The sequence below is a fragment of the Heptranchias perlo genome, chromosome 2 (assembly GCF_035084215.1).
Source record: "Heptranchias perlo isolate sHepPer1 chromosome 2, sHepPer1.hap1, whole genome shotgun sequence".
NCBI lineage: Eukaryota > Metazoa > Chordata > Chondrichthyes > Hexanchiformes > Hexanchidae > Heptranchias > Heptranchias perlo.
The window spans coordinates 82,464,429-82,485,982 of NC_090326.1; the positions used below are offsets into that span (position 1 = coordinate 82,464,429).

The 21,554-nt window shown below is 42.5% G+C and overlaps 1 protein-coding gene across 8 annotated transcripts in view; it reads right to left on the bottom strand.

The window, feature by feature from the left end:
• The window catches only part of LOC137340905 (histone deacetylase 9-like), a 641,963-nt gene that overhangs the window by 254,556 nt on the left and 365,853 nt on the right, over positions 1 to 21,554 (bottom strand). For 7 of the 8 annotated variants that reach the window (XM_068003726.1, XM_068003718.1, XM_068003710.1 and 4 more), the window contains one exon: positions 1,655 to 1,786. The exons of the other annotated variant lie outside the window; for it this stretch is intronic. In XM_068003726.1, coding sequence (XP_067859827.1) covers positions 1,655 to 1,786 — 132 coding nt within the window. The remainder of the gene's footprint in view (positions 1 to 1,654; positions 1,787 to 21,554) is intronic. 8 annotated transcript variants of the gene reach the window in all.

Below are 21,554 nucleotides of genomic sequence, written 5' to 3' on the forward strand. Positions count from 1 at the left end.
AACGGACTTAATTGGCTGTGAAGTGATTTAGGATATCCGGAGGTTGTTAATGGTGCTATATAAATGCAAGTTCTTTCTTTTTTTCATGTTAACTTTATCATTAGATGTGGTAATGCAATTACAGACAAATGAAAGCTTTGTTCCCCTGTTTGGAACTGGTTGTTGCACAGGAAGCACCTTCAATATGTAAAATAAAATGCAACACTGAATCAGAAGAAAGTTTCATAACAAACCCTCCTCCACTTGACAAAATACTGGTTAATCTTAGTAAAACTTCAACACCAACAGTTACACAACATGACACGAAACAACAACAATAATATCAATGAGCGACATTTGAACACAGCTCCCATTCCAGTTCTCCTGTAATAATATTTTTCTCCATTCTCCATGACTTATCAGCAAAAATTATATGCTACATCTTTTAGATAGACCTTGACTGCTTTTCATATAAATATCTTGAAACTGCAGCTTCTTAATCATAATCAGCAGTAATATCTGAAATCCCGTTTCAAACTGATTCAAACTCATTGCTAACAAAATTAACAAGAACAAAACGATACGATTCAAAACAAAAATTCTACTTGTCTGGATTTATTTAAAACAGCAAATAGGTAGAAAGTGAAGGCTACAAGCATAAAGTTCATAAACTAGCCATCATCACAGTTTGTACCATTTGAGCCCTTCATTGAATTGCACCCTTAGCACTCCTTTTCAGATGCCCACTGTTCTCTAAGATATGCCCATTATTGTCCTGTTGCCTTCCCAACTGTCGCAGTGCCTCAGTGGTGCAGCTAAACCCCAGCAACAACTTTTCCGTCCCACCATAACAGGTATGACAAACTGACTAAGAAGTGTCCTACTCCAAATGGTATTGAGGAGGCTCACTGTCCTCATTGGTTATCCCTCTCATCAAATGAGGAAGGGCCAAGTCTCTGCTTTGCACCTCCCCTTGACAGCTTAGTCAAGATCTGGAATACGCCCTGCAATGAATCTTAAACCATACCAGTTATGACTTATGTTATGAGGAAAAGTGAAGGAAATTGAATTTCGACTGTCTGGAAAAAAAGAGGATTTGAGATATCCTAACTGAAGTTTTCAAAATCTTGAAGGAGATTAACAAAATTGATACATGCAAACTTGTTCACTGTAGCCAAGGGCTCAAACACTAGGGGACATTAGTTAAAACAAGAAAGTAAGAAATAAGAAAGAAAGTGAGGCAGAACTGTTTTATATGATGAATAATAGACATGTGAAATAAGTTACCAGAGATGGCCATTTAAGACAATTGTACAAATGGGTTCAAGAGATCATTAGATATACTTCTGGAGAGAGGATGGTTTGAGGGATGTGGTGTCAAAGTGGGTTTGCAGGGATGAGATCAATCAAAAAGTGACAGCCATTTTGAGTAAAATAGCCTTTTTCTCTTGCTAAAAATTATGTTTTTTATTCAGTGTCCTAACTTACATTTTCCATCACCTGTGTCCAATTCATTCCTATAGCTAGAAAACCATTGATTCGATGAAAGGAATAGCTTTATAGTATTTGTATTATTGTGCTCAACTGAGGTACAGCCAAGATCTCAAATGCATTAAGGATACTCATACAGAAAAATGTCAGCTTTTATGAAGAGCATTATGTTTTTCCCAACTACCTGTTCTCTCAAGTGTTCTCTTCTTGAAGGTGCTGATAATGGTGCCATCTTTTCTGCGTAATAATGGACTACTCCTCCTCTCTGCCACTTTCTGTTTTAACCTGGAACGCACCTTCAAATTTGGCTCTGAGGCTGTGAAAACATGAGAACATGAGGTTTGGGCAAACAGTATCAAAATGACATTCATAACATATAACAAGGAGAATGATGAAAGGGAAGGAAAAGCGCCTGTCACTCCAGGTAGATGAGTTTTGCCTGCACACTGCTTGTTCCATTGTTTCAACTGAGGGAAAAAACAACAGGGACTGCTTTCCCGAGCTAATCACCTAACCAATAATTGTCCACCCCAAAAACACACAAACCCGAAAATTCACAAGCCACAAAATCTCACCACAAACAACGTGCCGAGTACATTAGAAAGTAAAAAAATATAGTAAGCAGGATCTAGTTTGAGAACAACAGGAGGACATACCTGCATCCAATCCTAATAGTCATATTCAAGCCTTGCCAACAAAATAGCACCTCAATCACAAATGTCTACCTTCGGTTTTCTTTGCTACTGCTATTTTATTCTTTGTTCTTTTTAGTGTCTTGAGGAGATTGTCCTCTTTGGTGTGGAGTTCCAGCAAGGTGGGATGTCCACCTGGCTCTCCGTATCCACCCTAGCTCTGCCACAGAGTCCTGGGTAGGAGCTCATTACCCACGATTCCCACCATCAAGAGGGAGCCTGTCGGTGCAAAGGTGAAGAATCCTGGAAGTGCTGCAGCAGGGATGGCACTGCAGCAGCAGCAGAGGCGGTGAGGGATCTTAAAAAGGGCAGAAAGGTCCCGAAGATTGGAAGGAAGGCTCGCACTGAAGCGCTCAGCCGTGCCTGAGACCTTCAGCAGCTAAGTCTGGGGACAGAATGGAAGGAGAAGAGGCAGCTACAAAGCCCTCTCTCTACATATGGGTACCACAGAGCAGTTTCAGGGCCCCACCACCATCTTCCCCATGGCGACCCGAGAAGCCGCGGTAACAAGGACAGAAAGAAGGGAAATCCACCGGGACCCGCTTCCCCTGCCACCATTTGCATGTGGCAGGTGGGAAAGGAGCGAGCAGCGGCAGTCCCAGCAGGAGCCGGGGGAGGGAATTATTGGTCAGGGTGGTGAGGTAGCACTATGCCTCAGCACCCCATTTTCCTGCCGATTTCACCATGATCTTGCTTGATTTCAGGCAGGATTACAGAGGAATGTTCTCTCCTCTAGTCTCTTTTGTATAGTGTACAATATCAATAGTCTGTTTTCTGACATGAGTGATACTGCTTTATTTAAAACTCAGCAAGTTTATCAGATCAACAATAAAAGTTAACTGATCTAAATCAGTAAGAATCCTGTTGTTATCCATTTCTGAGAAGGATCTCTCAATTCTTTGAGCTCATGCTGTTACTAAACAGATACATTTAGATTACAGTGTTATATTTCTAATTGTAATAAAAGGAAGGCTTTGTAATGGTTCATCAGGTTTATCCGGTGAATAGCTGAGCCATACAGACATGGAAGTTCCTAGATTCGATCTCTGGTCTGTGCTGAGCTAACTGATCTCAGTCAGGCAGGGATGTGGGTGCTCACACAGAGGAAAATTACTCAGGGGTTTCACTATACAGCAATCCTCGCTAGAGGAACATGTGTGTGGACACCAGATGAGGACAAGATCAGGCACTGCTCTGCTTCCTTTGCAGTCATCCAGCCTGCTGACACTCACTGTCCAGGTTTACAAGAGTAATGGCCATTTGGCCGAGGTACTGGAAAGAGACATTGGCAGCAAGGAGTCAATAGCTTTAGGAGATCAGGGGAGGTGGGAAAAGTGAAGTGAAATTGTAACCCACCATCTCACAAAGAAGGATGATGAGCATAAAAAGAAGACACATGACCAATTTATTTTAACAATTTGACTAGTAGTTTGTCAAAACCTATACAAAACCCTGGTTAGACCGCACCTGGAGTACTATGAGCAGTTCTGGGCACCGCACCTTCGGAAGGACATATTGGCCTTGGAGGGAGTGCAGCGTAGATTTACTAGAATGATACACGGACTTCAAGGGTTAAGTTACGAGGAGAGATTACACAAATTGGGGTTGTATACTCTGGAGTTTCGAAGGTTAAGGGGTGATCTGATCGAAGTTTATAAGATATTAAGGGGAACGGATAGGGTGGATAGAGAGAAACTATTTCCGCTGATTGGGGATTTTAGGAGTAGGGGGCACAGTCTAAAAATTAGAGCCAGACCTTTCAGGAGCGAGATTAGAAAACATTTCTACACACAAAGGGTGGTAGAAGTTTGGAACTCTCTTCCGCAAACAGCAATTGATACTAGCTGAATTGCTAAATTTAAATCTGAGATAGATAGCTTTTTGGCAACCGAAGGTATTAAGGGATATGGGCCAAAGGTGGGTATATGGAGTTAGATCACAGATCAGCCATGATCTTATCAAATGGCGGAGCAGGCACGAGGGGCTGAATGGCCTACTCCTGTTCCTATGTTCCTAAACACAAAACTGCTTTCATTATTAACATCTACCAGAGAGGTGAACAAATTGTAGGATTAAATATTGTAAAAGGAATAAGAATCAACTATACACCATGAACTGATTCCCTCTTGTTATCTTGAATAATGTTTTTTCCAGTATTCCAAATTGAAATATATTTTCTTTATTAAAATATACTACTACTGACTCACATAAGTTGAGATTTGTTGCCTTATGAAATTATTAATATGGTATTCGATGAGTTCACCCTACATTTGATATGACACATTACTATTAAACTTCAGGTGGCAATAAGCTTTGTCTAACGTACTGACTCAATTTACATCAATGTATCATCTTCTTTAACATATCACTTCATTTACAAAATATAAGGGTAAATTTTCATCTTTACCGCCTGGGCAAAGCACAGAGTGGAAAATCTGTGGGGAGGATCACACGCCCCTTACAGGACCTGTGGACTTTTCCTACCATTAATTTCAAAGGAAGGAATATCTGGCGGGTTCTGTAAGGGGCGTGCGATCCACCCCCCAGATTTTCCTTTCCGTGCTCCAGCCAGGCAATGCTTAATGCACAGGTTGTAAAGACAAAAATTTCCCCCATCCCGTTTACATGCAATCAGGCCACATTGGGATAGATTTTCAACTTGCTGCCCAGGTGTAAAAGTGCCGTTGTGGATCAACAGCCTGTTCCAGAAACCATCCAATTTTCACTTCCCTTGATTTCAATCGGGCAGGTTCTATAACGGGCGACTGATCTGATTCGCCGGTTTATCGCCCAAGCAATGAAGATGAAAGTTTCCCCCATTGTGTTTTAATTATATTCCAGCGAAAAATGTATATTCATCACATTTTGCCGCAACACAAAAGGGGAGAGAGGAACTGAGCTAGTATCATTCAGTGTTATCCATGGCTCAGTGGTAGCACTCTTGTCTCTAACTCAGAAGGTTGTGGATTCAAGTCCCACTCCAGAGACTTAAGCACAAAAGCTAGGCTGACACTGCAGTGCTGCACTATTGAAGGTGCTGTCTTTTGGATGAGACATTAAACTCTGCCCTCTCAGGTTGATATAAAAGATCCCATGGCACTGTTTTGAAGAAGAGCAGGGGAGCTCTCCCCAGTGTCCTAGCCAATATTTATTCCTCACACAATTCCTCACTAAAATGATTATCAGGTCATTATCCCATTGCTGTTTGTGAGGGCTTGCTATATGCAAATTGATTGCCGCATTTCCTATATTACAGCAGTGACGCCACTTCAAAGCACTTTATTGTCTGTAAAGTGCTTTGGGACATCCTGAGGTTGTGAAAGGCGCTATATAAATACAAGTCTTTCTTTCTTACTGCAGCACTGTGTCAAACTTAATTCTATTTTTTAAAGGTTGGCTACCTGTTGTGACCAGTGTACCTGAAAGATCTCACATAGGTCGAAGCAGAAATTCATCATTAATTCCACTAGCAGAACTAATATTTATTCTGCATTGCAAATCAGGACTTTGCAACTCCAAATAAAAAGATAAAACAAAGCATCCCTCACTCCCTGTCCATTGGTGCTCATACAGACACACTCAAAAAAATATATAATTCTAGGTTACCCCAAAGCTATAAATGGTGAACACAGCACATGGGGTGCTGCAAAGTGAAACTAACTTAAAGGACAAAAAAATGGCATCAAGATCCCTGCATCAAGGAGGTGAAGAAAAATTACTCACTGTTCCCACTCCTGATTGCTATTCAGTGACTCCTGCTGGAAAGTGTGCATTTGTAAACTATGGGCACGATTTTAACATTGAAAAACGGGTGGGCTGGGGGCGGGGCATTCAAAATCACAACCATTTCAGACCCGCCCCCAACCTGCCTCCAATCCGCCCATTTCCGTTTTTTACCGGGGCGGGACAAGAGGGTTGGTCACTAAAACCTTTCAAGGAGGCTGCGGGCCTCCATTTTTGCAGATTTTGCAATTTCAACCCCTGGGGGCCGGGATTCCTGGGCCTTCTCCTTCACGCCACGTGAGAGGAGGTGAGAAGGCCCAAAACTGCAGGGAAGTGCCTTTCCGGCACAGCTTGTGGGCCGGAGGAGCAGGAGTGCTTCTCCCAGGGGGAACAAGCCTACCTACAGTGATCCCCCCACCCAACGATCGCAGGCCCCCCTTCCGATCTCAGAACCCCACCCCCAACGATTGCAAACCCCCGCGATGACCCCTGACCCCCCAATGATCGCGAACCCCTACGATGACCCTCGTTCCCGACACCCCCTGCCCTGTGACTGACCCCTGATCCCTCCCCCCATGACTGACTCCCCCACCTGTGACCTCCATTCCCACTGGTGCCCCCATGCCCACCAGTGCCCCTGTGCCCACCACCGCCCCTGTGCCCACCCATGTCTCATGCGGACGGGAAACCCAGTTTGCTGTCCGCAATTTGACCCTGCCCCCTTCCCGGCTCAGGGTCAAATTCATGCTCGATGTGTGAGGATAGGTTGGGGCCGTATTCTGTCTTTTATTTTCTCCATTTAGTTAAGTGAGAAGTCTCACATTCATTCCTTTAAAGCTGTCAACTAAAATTTTTTTTTAAATCAGTTTCCCCTTCCAGTTTTCTCCTGCTCTCCTGAAGGTGCTGACTCATGCTGGGATACAATTCCAAACTTGCTAGTTGCATTCTAGCTTGAGCGCCATTACTCCTATGTGGGCCTAAGGATTGTCAGACTATTTTGTCATGGAGAATCACGGCCATAGCTGATTCTGTTCTTCTTCTGCAGCCACGTACATATACACACGCGCACACATACACACACACACACACACATACATATACACGCGCACACACATATACATATACACACGCACACTCACACTTTCTAGCAGGGGTTGCTGGATAGCAACCTGCAGTGGGGACCCTGGCTGATGTTCTCCTCCCTGGCAATGGGCACAGAGAACAGTTAGCACCAATATTATTACCCCATCTGAGATCACCACAGTGCAGCTCAGAGATTGAACCTGGTACCTTCCAGGTCTGTATGGCACAGTGCCACACCACTTGATAAATTTACTTACTGAGCTATTAGGAGAATCCCATAGGGAATAATTTTTCTAATATTTAAAAGCATTTTCCACCAAAATGCTAAACCACATGAAGTAAAACAAACCATTTCATCATATGCTGTTCATTATGGCCATTTACTCTAAACCTTTCAGCAATACAAAGTCTATGGGATTCCCTGATCTAACAAGGATCAATCCCAACAGGTGTAATCTCTCAGGTATGGTCACTGAACCTGGATTTGCACCTATCTTCATCTCATTGTCTTCTCAAGGTCCTGTTGAGAAAGGCAACCAACCAAGAAACATTTTGGGGGGGGAAAAGTAGATGCAAAGCAAAAACGACACACAGAAACCAACAATAAGAAGAAAGAAAAGAAACAAGTGAGATAACCAAGATACAGAAGAAATAGCATTTTGAGCTGAGAAACAGATCTTGAAAGACGGAGAAAGAGCGATAGAGACAGAAAGAAAGGGAGCACGAACTGAGACAAAATCAAAGCAAATCTTAGGGTATAAAATAAAAAGGAGAAACTGCAAATCTAGAGATCTGAAATAAAAAGGCAAATGGGTGGAAATTCCTTTCGGCCCATTTTCGGTCCTGAAATGGGTCATGCGCAAGGACCGTGCACCCAACCAGGAAGCCCAAGGTGGGCCCAAAATTGGGCCTTGTGCCTCAGTAACATTATTTGGGTGAGCTGCAATGCCTGTTGTGCCTCCGCAGGCAGCTCGCCCATTTTAAAAGGATGAATGTCGGGCTGCTTGCCTTGCTGGCAGCTGTCCGAAGGCAAGTCCCGGGGAGTGGGGGAAGAGGAGAATGGGAGGGAGGGAGCAATCACGGACTGCCGGTGGCCCTTGGGAGTGCTGTGGAGCCAAGAGTAGCACACCTTGCTCCTCTTGGCTTCACATCAATCTTAATGGGCCATAATTTGCTGTAGCAAGACATCTGACGGTGTCTGCTGTTAGTTAGACTTGCCCTTGCACGTTTCAGTTTTAAATTTTTTTGCACAGCAAGTTGCTGAAAGTGCAAGCTGATAACGTCGCAGCGAGGGAAACGGGGCCTGAGTGAACAGGGCAAGTAACAGAGTATCTCCTTAACCAATCAGATTGAAGGATTGTGAAATTAACAGTGCAAGCACTGAGAAGGAAGTGTAAATTAGAGTGGGTGAATTCAATGTCAAATCAGGAACAGAAAGAGAAATAAAGAGAGAGAAAGAATGATTGGATTAAGAGAGAGAAAAAAGAAAGGAAAAGTAAAAAAAATTAAATTTAAACTACATATTTTGAAAATCTCCAGTAACAATTAAAAGCCTGAAGGAATGGGACTCCACACTTGTAATAGTTAATTTTCGGTGCCAGAGAGGTTGACTGGCAATAATTAACACTTTTCTCGTCATTAAAAGGGTACTTAGACTTGAAATGGACTAGACTTAAGTTTCTGTGGTGGGTTTAGTTCATACCTACGATGCATTTTTAAAAATTTGTTCATGGGATGTGGGTGTCGCTGGCAAGGCCAGCATTTATTGCTCATCCCTAATTGCCCTTGAGAAGATGGTGATAAGCCACCTTCTTGAACCATTGCAGTCCGTGTGGTGAAGGTTCTCCCACAGTGCTGTTAGGTAGGATTTTGATCCAGCGACAATGAAGGAATAGCGATATATTTCCAAGTCGGGATGGTGTGTGACTTATATATCGCATATACAGCAACTTCATGCCATTCAATGCATTTCAGTGGTGAGGCAGACAGTGAGATGCTGTTTTCCCGAAGTTAACGGCAAAGCGGCGCAACTCGGACAGCAACTTTTGGATATTTGAGTTTAACCACGTATCTGCCCCTCGCCTGAAGTTGCTGTAGTATTTGTGTATAAATAATGGCAAGCGTCATGAGCCTCACAGTTATTTTGTCAGCAAATTCTGGCCCAATAAAAAAACCTACCTTTTTGGTGTCAGCCGCTTACTGGATCAAATGGAGCAGCAGTTATGACAATTGGCCTATCGCCGCTATCACTTTGAATCTGGATGGATAGTATGGTTGCATGTTCATTGGGAAGTAGTTAGATGTCAGAAACACACAACCCCTCCATCCATCCAAATTCAAAATGACATCCCTGACAGGGTAGCAGGAGTGCTACTTCAATTCTCGTTAATTGAAGTTCTTGACTACTTCCAACTATACCAATTAAAATATACTGCTCCTTTCGGAGTGTAACTTTGCAACTATCTAGTTAATAATAGTCAAGCAAGAGAATTCTGGTCACGAATTTCATGGAGAAAAGGCCACATTTATTATTGTGATAGTGCGAAGTGTGTCAGCATTGTTTGCAGCCCAAAATCATAATATGTATTTGGATAATTTGTGTTTATTTTGCATTGCATCAAAATGCATTACGTTGTCCTTCACAGTGGAAATGAGAGTCAGAATAACAGATATTCTGGGTGCTGCTACCCTGACTCCCCCACCATTTTCAGCACTGCATTTAATTTTGAGGTCCAGCTGAACAGAGGGCATGAAATAGATTTGGGTAGACATCCAGCTTTTCTGAGAATTAATGCAGTGCCTGAGGCACCACCAACATTCGGCTAACAATTGTTTGATATCTCCTGTCAGCACTCAGCTAACGATTCTGTGATGTCTTCCACCATGACCATTGTAAGAAACATATTCCAACTCCAAATGAAGTATGTCATTTTGTTTATTTTTATTTTAAAAATCTTCACCGGTGGGCCAGCTGAAAACCTAGTTTTGTGGTATTGTAGTGTTTAAGATAATATTATGCAATTGCGCACATATCTAGCATAGGGAATCTAGTCTTCCATGTAATGCTTTCATTCTCACGGCTGATAGACAGAGATCAACAAATTAGAACATGTGCTGCTAAAGGAATAAACACAGAGACAGTAATCTTAAAAAAGGAGTGGTTTCTCTTCAATTTTATTTGAACCAAGTTCTACATACACAACAGCCATTCTCCCCTCTCCATTAAAAATGATATGTGCCTCCTTCAACTCAGGGTGGAGATGACCTCCATATTTTCTACACATTTTTATGTGAAGTCATTATTTCCATTGTAATCACCTCTACAAAAACAATCAAATCTTCTGCTATTTACTTACCACCGGCTATATTTCCAGTGGAATTTATCAAGTAGCCTTAGCCTTTTTTGAGTGGGAGGAGTTCCAAGGGCTTCAAAATGTTCAACATTTGCCCAGTAATGCAGGTAAGGTATTACAGGAGAAAATATAAAGGAGTTAATTCCTCCCTCTAGAATCATTGCATCATAGAAAGGTTACAGCATGGAAGGAGTTCATTCGGCCCATCGAGTCCGCGCTGGCTCTATGCAAGAGCAATCCAGCTAGTCCCACTCCCCCACTCTCCATTGCAGGTGAAAATATTGGTGTGTGTATAAAGCAAGGAAACCCTCTTTTTCTCATTCTGACTTTTGCTAACAATGGCAAAGGGGGAAAAATCCCCTCAACTTTTTAAAAAATGTAATCTTTTTAAAAAAATCCCTAATGGCAGATAAGGGATTTAAACCAGGTTTTTAGAAGCTCAGCCAATTCTCTAATTAGCACTCCTGGAATTTTATTCAAGTTTTTTTTTAAATTTTACAATGGAGACACACAGCCAATGACAGAGATCATTCAAGGGAGAGAGATTGCTTAAGAGCAACCTGACCCATTTAATATTGTGCATTTCAGTGCTTCAGTGCACTGACAGTGCATTGGTGCAATCCACCAACATACTTAGAAAAATAGGAAACTCCCAAATGGCCTGGTGTCTAAAGGCACCTCTGATCATCATAGTGAAAATGTAGTACAACGGTCCCAGGTTCAATTACCGGTCAGTGCTGGGTTAGCTGATTTCAGCTGAGGAAGCAGTTGGAGTACTTTAATTGAACTCTGTACTTTTGGGCTGGAGGACGGAGGAAAGATCAGCCTGAGTCCTTGCTCTTGATTGCTATCCAGTGATTGCTATTGGAAAGTGTGGGTCTTGAGTGAGGACAAGATCAGTCTTGGTAATGTCCATGATTGAACAGCTTACTGACACCAAGCCCCGATATTTATTCGGAGCCGGGAAGAAAGCAGGGGGGCATTTTTTTGAACATGAAACTAGGAAGTGAAGTTGACGGGTCTGATTCTGTGACCGCAATTTAATTGAAGAATTAAATCTTTTCTTACGGGTTTAGTGCCCGGGAGCCAGCCAGATTGACAGGGTGGCTGCCTGTTGGGCAGGAAAGCAGCCTGGGAGAGATCAGAATCTTCCAGGTTTGTATGGGGGAGATCGGGGAGAGATCAGAGTCGTCGGAGTTTGTATGGGGGAGGTCGGGGAGAGATCAGAATCTTCGATGTTTGTATGGGGGAGATCGGGGAGAGATCAGAGTCGTCGGAGTTTGTATGGGTGAGGTCGGGGAGAGATCAGAGTCTTCGGAGTTTGTATGGGGGAGGTCAGGGAGAGATCAGAGTCTTCGGAGTTTGTATGGGGGAGGTCGGGGAAAGAGCAGAGTCTTTGGGGCTTGTATGGGGGGGGCATTCGGGGAGGGGTAGGGAAGTTGGACATCGTGGGTGGGGGTGGGTCAGCCGATCGTGGGGTCTTTAAAAGTTAATCTTGGTGAGCCGCAGGGAAGCACTCCTGCTCCTCCTGGCCCATACGCAGTGCAATAAAGGCACTTACCTCATGGATTTGGCCCTTCTCGCCTCCGTTTCACTGGCAAGATTCACGAGGAAAACCGTGCTGGAGGCATTCAATGTGAAAGTCTCTTAAAATCAACTTAAAAAGACCTAAATAATGTTTTATAATGATGTTAATTGTTCCAATAACTACATTCCCGCCTGCAGTAATTCAGTACCCACCTCTGACTAGTAGGTTACTCGCATGCTTCCAAACATGTCTCCATTAAACCCGGAAGTGGGCGTGTTGGAGCCGGGTTGCGGTCGCGCTGGAAAATCATTCATTTTAATTTCCCACCCTCCCCCAACCCACCCATTCTTGGGGGTTAAAATTCCCCCCTAACCGTCTAGCCTGACACATGAAGAATTCCTACTGAGTGAGGTATTGGGGCGGGGGGGGTGGTGGATTCACGGTACCAATGGGCCCATACCCCAAAAAGAACTTACACCTTCAAGACAGCAGAAACGGAAAGGAGAGAAATTGAACAGCCTGTTTTCAGGGCTAAGGGGAAAGCAGGGGAGTATAACTAATTAGATAGTTCTTTCAAAGAGCCAGCACAGGCACAACGGGCTGAATGGCCTCCTTCTGCGCTGTATGAGTCTAAGAAATTTGAAAAACAAATGGAAATGGAATTCATCCTCTGGGTGTCTTAAGGACTGTCATCAGTCAAAAAAAAGGATCTTGTACTCAAGCCCCATCAACAATCAAGGCAGAAAAAAAAATAAAGAGAAAACACGCTGCTGTTCTGTTCAGGGTCATTTTATTTATAATCTCCCCGAACTGCTGAGCAGTAAAGAGATTTCCATTAGAGCAGTTGCCTAATGTAATGCAAATCCTCTGGGTTTGGTGAGAGCTGAAAGAAGCTGGAATTATACACAAATCTATTTCACGCACAGCTGCATAAATTAGTTTCTATTTTTGGCCACAGATTCATCCCTTGATGCAATTCAGATCAATCACATAAACAGAACGCTTCCTGTCAAGCCTTCTGCAACTCTCTGTTCACACAAGAGAGAAGATTTAACAGCTTTTCAACTACGGCAGTAATAATAAGGATTCATCACTGCACTCCGCCACTGCAACTGTTCTGTGGGAAAAACGAAGGGGCTACTCTACTTGAAAGCAAGAATAATATTCTACAAGCACTTTCTTATAGGAGAAGGAAAAACAGACTGAGCTCAATGAATTTCCTACTTGCAAGATTCTTTGATAATTGCAGTGAGGGCGAGAGGAATGTATGAAGCATAACACATTAAAACTATACTCAGGCTGAAATGGAGGGAAGCAATTAGGGACAGTCACAGCAGCATTTAGTGCAGTTATTTTGGTTTAGTTTGTAATGGCCCAACCCAAGTCCATCAAACCAGAGTTTCTAATGTGGATGTTAGAATCAATAATCCACGTTTTCCTTATCTTGTTTGTTGGTCTTTTACTTAAATTCCCACCACTTACTGGCAGATCAGCTGTTTCTAGAGGTGAGCTCTTTTCATTAATAGCACTCTCCTCACCTATTTATGGTACTGTGCATGAACAATCAGTTACGCAGAACTCCATGGGTCAGATAAAATTAGCAAGTAGATTGGATTCAGTCCACAGGTCATGGACTGTACACCTCTGCAATATGGTGTACTCTTCCGAGGCTGGAGATAAATCACGTTGTTAGAACAGAGTACAGGGAGCATCCTGGATTTGTTCATTGGTGCACGTCATCTGGAACAGTGGATACTGACATACTGGTAACATTAGTGTTCGGTTCCTATGCCATTGTTGCTTTGTAAGTAGCTATATTACGATGCACAAGACCAACTCATGGAGAATTTTTGGAGTTTTCCTCTTACTTCTTACTGAGCAGATTCCATATGATGACACCGCTTAATCAGGAGCTAATTTTGTAGGAAATCCCAGCTTCAAATCTACATCATAACACAGTGTTGATGAACTAATAAGAGGTATCATTTTAAGAGCTATCCTAAAATCCTAATCTAGCTAGAAGAGGGAAGTTGAGTAGGCATTTGAAACCACAGCGACCAATCTCAAAGGTGACTTTCAGGACTGATCCTTAAGGAAGAATAAACAATCCCAGGCTGTAATGGCTACATGGAAAATGAATATCTTAAACTGGATACAGGTAGCGATAATTGGGGAGACTATTTTTAAGGTGCTTTAGGAATGATTTCAAAATTCTAGGATAAGATAAGGATCTCCAGGTTCAGAGTGAATGGAACCAACAAATCATTATCCAAATAAGGAACAATTATAGTATTACAAAATGTCACTTAGACAATATATAATTGTTCATTAAAAAAGTCTAGACTGATGAAAGCTACAGGCACATTGGGGGAAAAATTGGATAGAGGCCATTTTTGGGCGTAGGTAGCGTGATGTGCTATTATCCAGCACCCAATGATCCCTGCGCAGGCAGGGCACAAGTTTCAGCCCACCCGAGCAATCACTATTCCATTCCAGGCCTTGAATCTGGAATCAATGCAATTTGCACTTTTAACCACCAGGGGGAACTCAATCTCTTAAAGGGAGGATGTTTCTTAGAAATCTCTTAAAGGTAGCTGGTACCTGGTATTTGCTGAAAATAACAGTCTACTGTCTGCACAGATTCTGAACGGAGATCAGACATCGCACACATAAAACACAGATGCAGGTCCCATTCCTATGTCTACACACTGATGAGTTGTGTTAAAACATTGAATAAAGGTTGCAGACTACTAAATCCCACATCCTCCAATCTGCACGCCAGACCTCACCAATCTGCCGATCTGAGTTGGTACCAGACCTGCGAGAGTGCGTGCACCAAGATTCTCTGCTGATACACAGGAGGGACATCCTATATCCGTGGGGGAAGGGGTGGGGGGGGGGGCAAGAGGCCTTCCAGACGTATGGCCAAAAGGCAGTGGGAGGCAGCGGGGGACAAAGTCAATGTCAGGCGCACAGCATCATGAACATGGATGCAGTGCAGGAAGAGGTTCAATGCTTTGACATGAGTGGTCAAGGTGAGTGAGGTCAACTGTCAAGTGGTGTCTCCTACCAACTGCACCACACACTACACCCCCCATCCCCCACATACCAATAAACTCTTTCCATCAGTACTCAACTCTTTCAACCAGATGCTTCCTCTCACCCTCACACATTACCACTGTTGCAAGCCGCCCACTCACAACTCACAGGCCACACACACTGGCAGTTATTCAACCATCATAGGCACATCACCCAGACACATATCCCGCTTTCTTGCGGGAGAAGGCATATCAGGAGGCAGCAAGTGGCAGTGGCATTTAGCCCCTCGAGCCTGTTCCACCATTCAATGAGATCATGGTGGATCTGTGACCTAACTGCATATTAGGCTAACTGCATATAGCCCCATTTCCCTTAATACCCTTGGTTCACAGAAATCTATCAATCTCAGATTTAACATTCGCAAGTGAGCTGGCATCAACTGCCGTCTGCAGAACAGTGTTCCAAACGTCTTCCACACTTTGTGTGTAGAAGCATTTCCTAACTTCACTCCTGTACGTCCTGGCTCTAAATGTTAGGCTATCTCCCCGTGTCCTAGTATTCAAGTCTAGGAGACCTCCAAAAACAGTTGCAAATGTCTTGGCAGCCAGGAGCAATAATTCAGCCGCTAACCTGTAAATCCTGCATGGTCCCTTTAAATAGTGCTTGTGGGGGGTCCTCCAGGCACTCTAAGACACATTCAGATGGTCGGGGTTAAGACTGTACGTTGAGTTGAGCGTTAACTCCCAAAATGGTGTCTATCACTTTAAATCAGTGTTGCACACTGATTGAAGCCATTTTCTCCCTACTTTACTTGATTCCAGCATTCGTTATCTGCGCCTGCGCAAACTCCTATACCAAGATGGCATCAGGCGCATGTCATGCTGGAAACGTGCGTGCCACACCTCGGATGTCAGAGAGGCCGTGTAGCGCCGAAACAACGAGCGCTACACGGCCCAATTTAGCGCCCATTTACTCTTGATGAAGTAAAAAAATCACTTTTGCTGGATGTTATGGTTGACCTTTAACATTAGAAAAATATAACAAACATTAGCCTTGTCGCAACATTCCTTGTACCATATTCATTTTGTAAGCTAACCTAGCTGATGTAAGTTTTGGATGAAGACGCAAAAGACCAGAAAAAATGGCTTTATCTTTGCACATACCGCTGGTAACTATGTGCAAATACCATAATAATGCTTTGAAGATGTGGAGGAGTGAGTTCTATGTTCATGGAAGGTTTCATATGCCTCATTTGAGAACGTTTTGAAACCAGCATACATTGCAGCCTATAGTTTCCAGCAATCCATGGATATTGATGACATGGATGGCATTGCATTTAGACATTACTAATTGATTTGGGATGTTTGGGGCCCTTTTGACATGTATATGGCATGAGAGGTCAAAAAGTTTTGAAGTGGCTGTTCTCAACGTGCATCCATCAGAAGTGTTTTTGATCCTGACCTATTGACTGAGTTTCTGGATTACTTTTGCAATGATAGCAATACACATGACTTTATTTATTTATATAATTCAGTAAGAACGGTCTTTTAAACTGCAATATGGAGAAGCACACAATAACCAAGTACAGGTCTGTAAAGGCACACTGAATATTATAGTGACGTAAGGAAAGCCTCTTTTCCTCTTTAACTGATGGTGCCAAAAGAAACAAAAACAAGCATCTAGTTTCAAATCTTCATTTGACGAAAATCAACTTTGCTTTTTAGCTGAATTCAGAATGTAGGAGTCACTATGTTTACTGCACTACAAACCTTTCCAATTGTTTGTTTTCACTATGCTCATCGCAGTGAGGAATTGATGAATGTTAGTTCTGGGGAATGGAATACATTCCCATTTCACACAGCCGCAGCCATCACATACTCTCAGGTTAGTTAGAGCACGGTGAGTTGCAGAGTCAAGTTCCCTCAAGCCTGCCACAATTAATATGTCCTAACCCCAATCTTATCTTTTTTGCACAAATGTGAATTTTCCCAATTCCACATCAATCATCTTTCTGGTTCTTTCTCAAATGAGATTGCTAAATTAATGTTAATTAGGAACTGTTTTATGCTGTGGACCTAGCTACCATTTTTCTACCAACTAGATACACAGACCTTTGTTAAAATGTTTATATACCAGCATTTCCAGTGTACAAATATACAAACTTTACAAGGAAACAAAAAGCCAGCCAGCATTTACTATGGGAATTTTATGTTCAGTCTATCTACCACACAACTACACTATTTACCCAGCTCTAAATACCAAGACCGACTTATACATAAACTCTGTAATTCACAATCATTTGTTCACATTTATCAATTAGCTGCTATCTTCACTTTCATGAGGTTTACCATGCAGCCCACTTAAAAATATAACCCACATCACATCTGTGACAGGTTAGTTTCACATATTTAAGCTTGAAACTATTTTTGTATCATCAGAATCACAGTCAACCACTTCAGTCTTTATTGTTTGTCAAATAAGATTCAAGTAGGACAACATGGACACAGCTTCTGAATACCAGAGGTGAGGTGAGGGTAACTGCCCTTGACATCAAGGCAGCATTTGACCGAGTGTGGCATCAAGGAACCCTAGTAAATCTGAAGTCAATGTCGATCAGGAGGAAAACTCTACAGTGGCTGAAGTCATACCTAGCACAAAGGAAGATGGTTGTGGTCATTTGACGTCAATCATCTCAGCCCCAGGACATCGCTGCAGAAGTTCCTCAAGGCAGTGTCCTAGGTTCAACTATCTTCAGTTGCTTCATCAATGACCTTCACTACATCATAAGGTGGGGCTGTTCACTGATGATTGCACTGCGTTCAGCTCCATTCGCAGTTCCTCAGATAATGAAGCTGTCCGTGCCCGCATGCAGCAAAACTTGGACAACATCCAGGAATGGCCTGATAAATGGCAAGTAACATTTATGCCACACAAGTGTTAGGCAATGACCATCTCCAACAAGAGAGAATCTAACCACCTGCCCTTGACATTCAATGGGTATTACCATTGCCGAATCCCCCACCATCAACATCCTGGGGGGTCACCATTGATCAGAAACTGAACTGGACCAGCCACCTAAATGCCGTGGCTACTAGAACAAGTTAGGGGCTGGGTATTCTGTGGCTCACTTCCTGACTCCCCAAAGCCTCTCCACCACCTACAAGGCACAAGTGATGGAATACTCTCCATTGGTCTGGATGGGTGCAGCTCCAAAAACACTCAATTTTCTCCCCAGTCCTGCAGGACCGTGGATCTCCTTTAGCTGAGGGGTGTAGTTAATACGGAGGAAGAATGTGTCAAAATGCAAGAGGACATTAATAAACTTGCAGAATGGGCATACAATTGGCAAATGAATTTCAATATAGATAAGTGTGAGGTTGTGCATTTTGGTAGGAAGAATAAGGAGGCCACATACTGCTTGGATAATAAGATAAGAGAAGCAAAGGGATCTAGGGGTACAGATACACAAATCACTAAAAGTAGTGATGCAAGCTAACAAGGCCATAAAAAAAGCAAATCAAGCACTGGGGTTCATTTCTAGAGGGATAGAATTGAAAAGCAAAGAAGTTATGTTAAGCTTGTATAGAATCTTGGTTAGACCACACTTGGAGTATTGTGCACAGTTCTGATCTCCATATTATAAAAAGGATATAGAGGCATTGGAGAGGGTGCAAAAAAGATTCACAAGGATGATACCAGAACTGAGAGGAAATTCTTATCAGGAAAGGCTGAACAGGCTGGGACAGATCTTTAAGCTAATGATAGGGTTTGATAGGGTAGACATGGAGAAAATGTTTCCACTTGAGGGGGAGTCCAAAATTAGAGGTCATAAATATAAAATAGTCGCTAATAAATCCAATAGGGAATTCAGGAGAAACTTCTTTACCCAAAGAGTGATAAGAATGAGGAACGTGCTACCACAAGGAGTAGTTGAGGCAAATAACATAGATGCATTTAAGGGGAAGCTAGATAAGCACATGAGGGAGGAAGGAATAGAAGGGTATCCTGATCGGGTTAGATGAAGTAGGGAGGGAGAAGGCTCATGTGGAGCATAAATGCCGGCATAGACCAGTCAGGCCGAATGGCCTGTTTCTGTGCTGTAGTTTCAATGTAACATCTCCTCCTTTGGCTCGCTGTCCATTTTTGTTTGTCCATTCTGCCTCTATGAAGAGCCATGGGATGTTTTTCTACATTAAAGGCGCTATATAAATGAAAGTTGTTGTTGTTATTCCTCTGGCCAGAGCCCTCTCCGCTCACTCATTGCTGGTATTACATCAACTAAGGTCGGTTTGTCCCGCTATGAATTGCTTGTATACGATGTCATTCTAGACTCTCAGTTCTGTGAATAAAACTGGCAGCTCGAGATCTCATTTATATTTGATAACCAATATGTCCTAACATTTGGTTTTACGCAGCAGCTATGAGTCTTCAGTTATATAATTTAACTTGTAAATTTTAGCAATAAAATGTGTAAAATAAGTTAATATCTGACTTAGAATGTGTTAGAGCCTTACAAGATATAAAATGAGTTGGACTATTATTAACTATATATTGCTAAAATAATGAATAAATAAATAAGTAAAATGGGTGGGTTTGTAGTTTTAGTGTAGGTACAATTTTCTGCCCAGTCCTGCTGGACCGTGGATCTCGTTTAGCTGAGTGTGAATGGCCTTGGACGATTAGAGGTTTATAAGTACTGTCTATTTGATTTTACCATCAATGTGTAGGGAGGCATCTGGCTTCCTCTCAGCCCTTTCTTAAAGCACAGCAGCTGAAATCAGCAGCTCAGTGGAATGGAAGACTTGAGCATCTCTCTCCCGCTGCCATGAGGCTGGTGATTGGTCCTCCAATGCGCTGCACCACCATGTACGAGTCATGCTATTACAGTCAATCATTTCAGCAGGTGCTTACCATTACTTGTAAACTGTAATGCATCTATATTGTAACACATTTACTTCAAATGAAATGACAAATACATATCCACGACAAGACTTTTCCAGTAGCAAAGACGAAACATAACAACAGTATATGTCATATAGTAAATCAGTGAGAGCAGATGATTCTGACGAGAAGAATTAGAAACAGTTGAGTCACATTCCCAGTACTATAATTAAATGGAGAGAACAATGAGTAATGTAATACAATGTAATGACTTTACTACTGGGGGTTCAGTTCCCCATTGGCAAGTTTCTCTATACTATCAGAGGTCTGATTTTATGGAGTGTTATTTAAATTCCATGTTGTATGGAAACAGGTACGCGAACCACAAAGCATCTGATTCAGCAACAATCTCCGGTGTTGCACTAATAATAAATATTTAAAAAATCACTACAAGGATCTTCATTAAAAACACACGCATACAAAATCCTGGTTATGATGAATATTGTAAAATCACAATGGGCTTGATCTATTGGGTACCACCAGTGTGGTTTCTTAGCAGTCTGCTAACGACAGGTGGCCAAGACCTTATATTCCCATTGCATGTCAGTGAGGATTCTTATTTGAAAGCAGAGGATTCCTAATGACAACAGGATTCCAATCCCCACCTCATAAGAGCACCTTCTGCTACAAGAAATGTTTTAATCTACAAATGCAGCAGGCGCCTTTTTTTATTGGAAATAAAATGTTTAAAATGCATGCTTTGTCTCCATTCTTAATTATTCTTTTGATTCTGCACACTCCTCCACCACATCAAACACAAATTCCTGACTGAGACTACATCGTGGTGTAACGTGTTGGAGCACCAGTGCATCATACCATCATTTGGTGTGATACAAGTTCAGTCTTCTAATCTGTTGAGGTCTTGGTCTCAGCCTCACTGGTGCAGGGAGGCACTGAGCAAAGAGAAAAATAGATAATTACCGACTAGGGGAGTCTTCAGTAAGCTCCTGTCACAGATCTTCAACTAGAGTATGGGCAATATCTTAATCTCTCAATCAAAAGAGGTGTATGGAGACTAGAAAGAGGAGACAGCTGAAGGAGAAGAAGGTAGTACACCATCATAAAAGTTATATACCCTCAAAAGATGAAACCCACAATTCATTTGGCAGGTTTGGCAGGTCAGTCTGATTGTAGGTTTCTGCCAATGAAATGTGTAGTTCATCTGGGCAGACTGACTCACCCATTACTCTCATCAACACTTGGCAACTTTCACAATGACCTACCTGAGACCGGGAACTAATTGAGAACCTGAATCCTATCACTCTGCTGTGTAGCATGCTACCATCAATTCTTTGCAGATAACAGAGTGTTTGATATGGAATTGACACTGAAACATTGGCCCACAATCCAGATGTTAGAAACATGCAAGAATGTTTAGAGAAAATGAGTCACAAAATGACTTTTGCATTCACCTGACAGATTCTGGGACTCATCTGGCTTTAATTCATAAGAATTTCTATATTTTATTTTTATATGAATTTGTAGTTTGATCTAAGTATTGGAACGTTTAAAGTGGAAGCCACAGTTGCTGTGGTTGTTAAGAGTCGATGGCCTAGAATTTTGTTGGAGCCATGCTTGTTTTTCAGGTGCAAAACGGGTGCATAAGTATTAAATATGGTTGATGGCGCTCATAGCCACATTCTGGACCGGAAATGCCCCGCCCGCCATATTGATAAAGGCAGAGAAAGAGGTGGCAAGGGCCCGCCCCTGAAACAGGCATTAAAC